The following is a 9720-nucleotide window of genomic DNA, read 5'->3' as shown; positions in this document are numbered from 1 at the left end:
TTTCTGCGATTGTGATTGGTCGCGAAGTTCCGGTCCGCTGTAAATTTTTGTTCCATGGGATGGCGGCCTAAGTCCGGATTTACAAGCTGCGTTCGGCAATGCAAATCTGAGGCGTCAAAGTGTTCTTATATTATAGATATGTCACGTGCACTATAGAAAAAGAGCACTCCGATGCCTCAGATTTGCATTGCCGAACGCAGCTACAATAGATGTTTTAAGCCTTAAACTGTAAGAAATTGCCCAACTACAGTTGAATGCGAGGAGAATAATTGATTGTGATTCGTCCATTTCTTATGGTTTGAGGCTTAAAATACCTAGTACATCCGGACTTACGGGTTGTGTTTCAAATTTATTGCCAGCACTGAAAGTGGTACGTTACGTGCACTATAGATATTCAGTACTGGCAGTAAATTTTGGAACACCTTCGCGTACAGACTCCTTTAAGATACCATTACATGGGGCGAGTTCAAGATGGCAAAGCGACTAGACGAATAAGTATGAATGGTTCTTACTTATGGTTCCAACCAATCATGTTTAATTGCTGGTGAGCAGATCAAGCCGCTATGTCGACTTGAACACGCCTACGCCTTGCTATTCGTCAATTTTGTCCACGTGACCTGTTTTTAGTGAATAGTAAGCTCACGATGCTCGATGTTCGACGCTTCCATGGGCGTGTCCAAGTCGACAAAGCGGCTTGGTATGCTGTAATGTCAAGTAAAAATATCTATCTCATTTCTGAAATCGTCGTTCTACCGTCCACGTGGAGAATAAACACAACAAGAGAAGACAAACTATTCTTGAAAAATATATTTGAATATCAGTAGAAAAGAAAGAAAATCAGAAGAGAAATTAATATTACAGATCAACATCAGCACCAGCAAGAGATTGAAATGGAGAAAACAGCCAAAAAACGTCAAGCCAACGATGATTGCATGATGGAGGTATTATGTTAAACAACAAATATTGTTCTGAAATTGAAGACAACTTTGATCAAGGAATAACTATATTTTATAAAAGGAGCCTTTTTGTGTTTCATGATTTTATAATTTATTTTTATCGTTATATCATAAAGTTACGAACACATGGTAGACATACTCCAGATAGTATGAAACATTCAAGTAATATTTTAGCGACATTGCAACGTAATATTGCTGTAATATTGCTGAAATTTCCATTTATGGAAATAAAATTGTTCCCATGTGTGCATTTATATTATCAATGATTTTACATCAATTATGTGTATATTCTGTAATTATTAATGACATTATCGGTATCTTTATATTATGTCGTTGCACATGTATTATTATATATGATAAAATAACGATAATGAATTGTTAAGAGATATTTTTCATTTTATAGTTGATCTGTAGTTAACCTTAGGCTCGTGATTTTAGACTTAACCTCACTTGGTGATAATATAAAAATGTATTCTTTTAAGCTGTGACTAATCACTGATAGTTTTGGTAACTGATAGTAATGGTAACTTTAAAAGTTACTACAAAACCATCAGTTTAATGATTAATCATGAAAAATTAAGCATAAGAATCAATCATATTGAAAAATTTTATAATAGTTGTGTGTGTGCAAAACTGCTTTTTTTGTTGATCACCAATTGTTGCCAATTATTTTTCATAAATGACAGTTGGTTGACGTTTTACACTTTTATATAATGCACTTGTATATAAAGTATTCATTAATAAAAGTAATAAAGATTTCTTGTCCCATAGGTAGAGATAGTTAATGGAATAAAGGGAAAAGTAAAACAGCATTCAGTTAAAAAAAAAGCCAAGAACGTGCAAGGTGGAGAACAAAGAAAGGTAATATGATATGCAACAAAATATAATATATAATAGCTGCATTCAGCACATAAAACTAATTAGTTAGCTTAGTGATTCTTAATATGATTGGTTTCTATAGTTAGATAGCGAAGAATTAAATGTAAGAATCAATGATTGCGTTCAACTGAAAAAGCAGCTTTGCAACTGTTGTAAAATTTTTTAATATGATTGGTCTCATCTTTAGTTTCTCACTGGATCTTAATGTATAAATCAATCATATTCAAGAATTTTACAACAGTTGCAAAGCTGCTTTTTCTGCTGAATGCAACCAATGATAAAAAAAAATAAATAAAAATAAAACATGTTTTTTTAAAATAATTTTTTTTTAACAAAGTTATTGTTTACAAGTTATTTTTTAGTAGAACATAAATTATCTTTAAACATAATGGAAAATAATTTATAAATAAATTTAAGTTTAAACAAATGTGATTCTAGATATCAGTACCAGCACACAGATATTCGCCTTTGAAAGAAAACTGGATAAAAATATTTACACCCATCACTGAACATTTGAAATTGCAAGTACGTTTCAATGTGAAGACTAGAAATGTAGAAATTAGAACGGCACCAGAAACATCAGATATTTCGTATCTCCAAAAAGCGGCAGACTTCGTAAAAGCGTTCATCTGTGGATTCGAGGTGGAGGACGCTTTGGCTTTATTACGTTTGGATGATCTCTTCGTAGAATCTTTCGAGATACAAGATGTCAGGCAACAAATGAAAGGGGATCACCAGTCTAGAGCAATTGGAAGATTAGCGGGTAAAGGTGGAAGAACAAAGTTTACCATTGAGAATGTAACGAAAACTAGGATTGTGATAGCTGATACCAAGATACACATTCTTGGTTCTTACCAGAACATACAACTAGCTCGTAGGGCGATATGTAATTTAATCTTAGGCAGTCCTCCTTCCAAGGTTTATGGACAATTAAGAAATATAGCTAGCAAGATATCAGAACGATTCTAAATAGAATATACATATTCTATTTGTACATATATATGTGTATATATACATATTAATTATAAAATTATGTTTGGTATTATGTATATATTTATATACTATGTATATACTTCATATTTTTTGTATATGTATCATTCATAGAAAAATTAAATTTATAATAAAATAATATAAGGTGTGTATAATATTATTTTTCGCTAAATATATTACATATTTAAAGAAGTATTTGATATTTATATTTACGCGGTACTTTATTCAGAACCAATCTACCGTCGTAACTGAGAGACGCGAAAGTCCAAGGATCAGCAGACGACCATTCCACTGCATACACACTGTCTTCGTGCTCCTCGTACCTTCCTACCAGACCGTCTTCTAATCTAAAATATTGTAAACATAAAATGTTATACTTTATGCATGAATTGGCTAAAAAATTATATTCCATGATATATTTATTTACTTCTTTTTTCCATAAGATTCTTCGTTTTCCGAAGGCTCGTCTGACACCAAATGACCAAACGGTTCAGACGATATGGACGCAATACTGCACAATATCACTCTGGAGTCACTACTAGACGTTAAAACGAGTTGATCGTGAAAACGATTAATCCTTATGTTCCACACCCAATGTGAATGTTCCATACGTGACAACACTGGTTCCGTGGGTAGTCGGATATCCCAGAACTTCATGTATCCATCATCACCGCAAGTAGATAGAAAATACTGACGATTTGCATTGAAATCTAAATCCCTGAGAAATAAGTTACACGATGAAAATAATATGAATTCAATTCTATCAATCTGTCTCTCTCTCTCTCTCTCTCTCTCTCTCTATATATATATATATATATATATATATATATATCTATCATACCTAATAATTTGCGAATGTGCAGATAAAATAGACCATGCGGCATTGGCCGGACTTCTAAAATCCCATCCACGAACATTGTTGTCATTCAGGGTTACAAACTGATTAGCACTATTATGAGGATTCCATTTACCATTCGTAAATCGTGGCTGACCCTTGCCTGCTAAAGTGCCCGCTATTGTTACCTGAATGCATAGAAAAATTATTAAAAGAGTTTTAAAAATAACAGGGATAAATTCGATGTATAATATTAATAATTTCGATTGTTTAAAAAAATAAGAAATCAATACCCGTGGTCCTTCAGTTAGATCCCACAAAACAAAATTATTATCTACTACTGACACTATTTTCTTGCTATCCATAGGATGATAGGCAATAGTTTTGAGATCAGTACCGTATGGAGTCGTATCAATATCAGCTAATTTATTGAGCTGCAGAATATCGTTAGTGTACTCTTTTATCTCGGGGAATTTCCAGACTGCTCCTTTCATCCGGCAGATACCTTCCTCTAGAAAAATAATTCTTTGAAGCATGAAAAGACATATTTAATATCATAAAATATAATTATTAATATTAAAATTAAATATAACTATTAATTATTAAAATTAATAATATAATTAATAATGATAAATTCACAATTGATTTCAATTTGAATGATAAAATGTTACTTTAAGAAATTAAGTGTGTAATATAAGACTTATTTACCACTTAAACTATTATAACATGTAATAAATACATCAGATTCAGTTGGAGAAGCCTGTAAAGACCAAATTTCTCCTATTGGATGCTGGAACACTTGAGTCTTCAAATTGCCTGTTTCCTCATTAAGCTCCACTAAGTGAACCTGGTTGTTACTGAATTTTAAAGATTGTGTTCCTACCAAGAATCTTACAATATCTGTCTCGGCTGTTTGAGCTGATAGTGCTCTAGTCTAAAACAGCATTATGATTTCTTTGAAATATAATTTAAAATTTCTACATTTAAATAACTATACACAAGTAATATTTAAATAGCAAATAATAGATAATGTTACTTGGCGACAGCATGAAATAATATAAAATAAAAAGCTACACTAATTTATATAAAATTCATAATTAATTTATAATAGATTCATACTTGGAATTCAAGTCCATATATAACGGGAGTATCATTATCCATTTCTGAAAGTATTGTATTTCACCATACAAAATATATTACACTTTATCAGGAAATGCGTGTTAACTTTCCAGATAGACAGAGCAATAGTAATCCTTGCAGATGGTAAACATTGTGTCTAATATCTATGAAGATATAGCTAGATGAGAATTTAAACTTCATTTCATATTTTTACTAATGCTGGATATCGAGATACACACGATTCAGTTAAAAAAATTATTGTTTCAAGTAAAAAAACAATCCTCCGAAAATATAGACATCAATATAGTCGCAGTTTTGTGATAGCGAATTATACATTTAATTATACATTTAATTAAAAGTAAAAACACTTAGATGTCAAGGATATCACGATATGTAAACTGACATGACATCGATTTTGATATAATGCCTTGTCCAAACGCACAATGCGAAGCGAAGAGACTGTCCTATATCCCTTTCTACTAATGTAGGTAAAACTTTAATCTCATAATCAGTTTACTTTTTATTCTTTTCTAATTTTTAAAATTAGAAGAAGATAAAAAGTAAGTTAATGCATGATTAAAGCTAATCTATTAGTAGAAACAAGCACTAGACTGTGTTCTATTTGAGTCCAGTGACAAAGAACAGAATTTATATTTTATTGCTGCACTGAAACTTGAATTTTCTTCTTGCTTTTTGCCAACATTAAACATATATTCATTTCACTTTACAAAGAGCATATACTAAATGTTCAGCTTAAAAAATAAACTTAAAGGACCGCGATCAGAAAATTCATCCAATGTATCGTATATCCAAGAGCCCTATTCTTGAAGAAATTGATCGTGTATAAAAATAGTATATACAATCGACCAATCACAATCGAGAAACTGTCATTTTCATATGCGAAAAGTATTCATATATCTGCTCAAGAATAGGGCCACAGTTTCTGATAGGTTGAAATTCTTAGGGGCTCCGCACAATAAAAGGAACAAAGAATAAGAATTTCAACCTATCAGAAATCATGTATTGTAGAATACACAGTTTCTGATAGGTTAAAATTCTTATTCTCTGTTCTCTGTTCCGCACTGTGTGATTTCACCCTAAGGGAATCAACCAATTCTTCTTTTCTAGGGAATGGAAAGAAAGGAAAGATTCTGATTAGTTGATTCTCTTATGCACTATGCGTTATGCGTTATGCAAAAGTCTGTGCTGCGGCTTTATGCATTGAAGATTGAGATTGAAGATTAAAGATTGAAATTTCACCAATAAAGACAAAAAAATTTTGGCTCCTTTTGTTCTGATTGGTCAAACTTCAATCTTTCAATCTGTAATCTCATTCTTCAATGCGTAGTCTAATTCCTTAGCCCGGATCCTCATACGGGCAACAGCGCTTTGAAACCGAACGCTGATTGGTGTAAATTTTGCCCTCACAACAGACTTTTACCAATTAGCGCTCTGTGTCAAAGCGCTGTATGAGGATCCGGGCTTTAGACGCATGCGCGTTCAATGTAGCTTCAGTAACGTACCGTCACTAGTAAATAAGAGATCATTAGTCGCTTAGGATTGGAAATGTTGAAAATTTTAATATATTTTACATATTTCACATATATAATACATATAGAAAAAAAATATATATATATAGAAATATATTATATATATTTATATATATGTATACGTATGTAAAATATGTAAAATTTTCCACATTTTCAACTAAGTTCTCTGAGCGACTAATGATCTCCTATTTACTAGGTACATTACTGAAGCTACATTGGACACGCATGCGTCTAAAACCCGGCCCGTCTAACAACACTGGCCAAACGGGCCAAACAAACCGGCAAAACCTCGTAATCTTCCAACGGTCGTCGTCGAAGCTGGTCGAGGCGCTGTCGCGGCGGTTAACTCGAGGCGGGGAGGGGGAATCGCGCATACACGTATACGTTGATACGTTCCCGGTTCCCCTTCCAGGGTTCCCCGCTCCAGTCCGTCGCGAGTCGCGACGAGCGCTGCCGTTTCTTCGTTCGGTTGTACGAGCGTTCGGGCGATCGACGAGAACGGAGCAAACGGAGTCGGGGAGTGGAGGCAGAGCCAGCGAAGTCGCGGGACCTGTGAGATCGAGCGACGAATTCCGTCATATCATCCGCTTACATTTGGCTCGGTACGCGCGAGAGTACTGTCGGCGTTTTGCGAGAAATCCTTCTACGGTGGTCGCGTACACAAGTGCGATCGAGGAGGCCCGCGGAGATGCCGGATACGAACTGAACGCGCGTACACCGTGGTTGTGATCATCGCCGCAGCCGCAACCCGCAACAGCAACCGCAGTCGATTCCTGAGGAACGCCACCGTTTTCCCTCGGAGATCGTCGGCCGGGAGATCCCCGGACGCGAATGCGCGTTCCTCCTCGCGGTGCCGTCCTCGCGCGAGGATCGCACACGTCTTCCCTCTTCCTCCCGAAAGCGCCGCTATGCTGACGCTGCAGCATCAAACGTGAGTAACCTGTCGTCTAGAACCGAGGCCAACCGAGGCACCTTGCTTTCAACACGCATGTTATTTACTGCCCATGTTGCATGTGTCGCAATCTCACCCGCGTGTATCCACGCACGCGTTTTTGGAGAACGGCACTTTTCAAGCACTCGCCGCTTGTCCTCTCGTTTCTCTTTTTCTCTCTTTCTCTCTTTCCTCTTTCTCTCCGTCTCTCTCTTTTTTTTTCTGGAGCGAAATATCGTTTAGTTAGCGGCCGCTCCACTTTTTGTTCGCCTTTGCGATATCGCCGATACGCTCGTCTTAAACCTCACGACTCTGTCCGCTTTTGTGGTGCCTGATAATTCGCGATACAGTTGGGTACGGTGCGATATTTTTGTCCGTCAAACGATCAGCTGTTGCTGTTGACGAATATTGATTCGCCTTCGCCGCGCGAGGTCTAAATTAATCATTGAGTTTTGCGGTAGATATAATACGTCGGAGATGCGGATTCTACTCCGAATTGTTCGAAGGAGAAATTGGCCGTTAGCGTTTTGAATTAAAGAGATACCTGCGACATATGCGATACGTGTCTAAAAAAATATGCGTTAAAAGCGGAAAGCCTGCTACCGCTGCAAAAAAAAAAAAATTTCTGACACAACACCCCGACGAAGCTACGTAAATTTAGTTAGCGGATTTTTATCTTTGATTTTTGTTCTACACGGAAATTGAGCGGCGCGGTTTTGAAATGGCAGTGCACATTTATCAAGCGCACACTGCTATCAATTGCTTATAATTGAATGGTGTATTTAATATACGTCAATATAAAATACCGTATCGATCATCGCGATTTAATTTCGGCGCTTGTAACGTCTGTGCACGTTACTTTACACGCGTGACGGGAAACATGCATAAATTACGGTGACATGTATACTAGCTTGAGGGAAAGTATGGAATACCGTCATTTTAAACACTCATTTCAAGAGAATTTTAATGTAATACATGGAAAGAATGCTTTTACTGAAGTATCCAAACATTTAACTGAATACAGATCTGAAAATAATTTTGTTGGATGAGCAATAATTGTCTAAGGTATTCAAATGATTCCTCGAATGTCAAATCTTTTTGCATTATTGATCATCATGCTTCAGTTTCCTACATAATTATTTTGATGGTCTAACACAATTATTTTCAGATCTGTATTTACCTAAATTTTTAGATATTTCAACAAATATCTTCCGTGAATTATGTTACATTATACTGTAATATTTTTATTATTGGTTAGTGAAATTCTTTTATTTAATATGGTATGATATTTTACTTTATAATCGCTTATATATATATATATTGCTGCTCATAAAATCAGATTTTAATTCCGAACTCGAGCGCCTCCATTCCAACCAAGTTCCTCTGTAAAGATTCCTCTCACGAAGAATCTGCTCGTATTACGTACATTATTGCAGCTCTCCAATACGATTTTTACGACAACGTCTCAAATAGCCTTGTATCTGCGTCTATGACGCGTTCGTATTTGGTATGCCGTCTATCAGTCGCACGCGATAAGAATGCGTTTACAGATCGACTTGGTGACGTGCAAATGTATCTTCTGACGATCCTGGGTCGAGATACATATGTATAACGCGCGGATTCATTGGCGTAAATGTCTCCCGTCTCGTGCCAGCTCAAATATATTCATTCTGCTCCGGTAGGCTCGAGTTAATTGAACTATTAGTCGCCGCCTTCTCGCATCTCTCGTCCCATTGTCTTCGCCACTTCATATCAGCATCGCCGACGTGATCAGTTAGTACACGAAAAGTACGATTTTATTTGAAGACCCTATTATCGGAGTCTAGTCACGAAAGATTTTGTCAAAATCCTATGAGAGAAAAAGGTATAATTTTTCTCTGTATATATTATCTCATTCAAACTTACATTGTCTCGCTCTATAATTTTAATTATTAAAAAAGTTAGAGTGAGATAGTATATACAGGGTGTCTCGAATTTAAATGGCCAAACTTTGGGAGTCTATAGAGTGTAAAGGATTGACTGACTATAAGGAAAAAAAGTCCTTTAGAAATATGCTCGTTTTTACTTTATTTTGAAAATCATAAACAAAAACAAAACGCGTAATTTTCGAAATATTTTCAAAGCGGAATATTATTTTCGTGTACGACTTCAGTGTTAACGCTTTATAAACAGTATACACGTCGAGAGTATACACGTCGATTTCCAGAAAGAAGAGTCCCGGATTGGCGTTGATCAGATCAGTTTAGCTGCAACACTAACTGTCTGTATAAGATGCAATGTGTGCATTGCTGTAAGAGGCCAACATTTTGCAACAATATCTGCATTAAGTAAATGACAACGCGAATAAGTAAATATAAATAAATAGTCTTAACTTTATCTACTGTTATTTATTATATTATTTATTATAAATAAATAAACAATAAATAAGTACAAAAATGAAAATTATAATTATATAAATTA

The 9720-nt window shown here is 35.3% G+C and overlaps 3 protein-coding genes across 11 annotated transcripts in view; 2 read left to right on the top strand and 1 right to left on the bottom strand.

The window, feature by feature from the left end:
- Positions 1-411: 411 nt before the first annotated feature.
- l(1)G0004 (RNA-binding protein pno1) lies at positions 412-3588 on the top strand. Of its 3 annotated transcripts, XM_011063814.2 has the most exons (5): positions 412-544; positions 628-941; positions 1728-1817; positions 2274-3182; positions 3269-3588. In XM_011063814.2, exons 2-4 carry the CDS (start codon positions 891-893, stop codon positions 2802-2804), a joined length of 672 nt encoding a protein of 223 aa, XP_011062116.1. In that variant the 5' UTR covers positions 412-544; positions 628-890; the 3' UTR covers positions 2805-3182; positions 3269-3588. The 3 variants fall into 3 exon arrangements, with proteins under 3 accessions (XP_011062116.1, XP_087272301.1, XP_087272300.1); XM_087416174.1 differs by having other exon boundaries at positions 450-941; XM_087416175.1 differs by lacking the exon at positions 1728-1817 and having other exon boundaries at positions 423-941.
- LOC105150619 (EARP-interacting protein homolog) lies at positions 2806-5687 on the bottom strand. Of its 7 annotated transcripts, XM_087416172.1 has the most exons (7): positions 5555-5687; positions 5183-5255; positions 4780-4943; positions 4369-4594; positions 3667-4171; positions 3253-3543; positions 2806-3172 (listed from the first exon to the last, which is right to left on the bottom strand). In XM_087416172.1, exons 3-7 carry the CDS (start codon positions 4819-4821, stop codon positions 3010-3012), a joined length of 1227 nt encoding a protein of 408 aa, XP_087272298.1. In that variant the 5' UTR covers positions 4822-4943; positions 5183-5255; positions 5555-5687; the 3' UTR covers positions 2806-3009. The 7 variants fall into 7 exon arrangements, with proteins under 7 accessions (XP_087272298.1, XP_087272296.1, XP_087272293.1 ...); XM_087416170.1 differs by having other exon boundaries at positions 4780-5255; XM_087416167.1 differs by having other exon boundaries at positions 5019-5653.
- A 905-nt stretch (positions 5688-6592) lies between these two features.
- LOC105150617 (uncharacterized) overlaps positions 6593-9720 on the top strand; it is a 36418-nt gene continuing 33290 nt past the window's right edge. Inside the window, exon 1 of the mRNA XM_011063812.2 lies at positions 6593-7260. The gene's annotated coding sequence lies outside the window, so the exon portion shown is untranslated. The remainder of the gene's footprint in view (positions 7261-9720) is intronic.

Source organism: Acromyrmex echinatior, chromosome 19 (assembly GCF_024713525.1).
Source record: "Acromyrmex echinatior isolate Ae372 chromosome 19, ASM2471352v2, whole genome shotgun sequence".
Lineage (NCBI taxonomy): Eukaryota > Metazoa > Arthropoda > Insecta > Hymenoptera > Formicidae > Acromyrmex > Acromyrmex echinatior.
The sequence above is the reverse complement of the archived record's forward strand: the minus strand, read 5'-3'. Positions and strand labels throughout refer to the sequence as shown.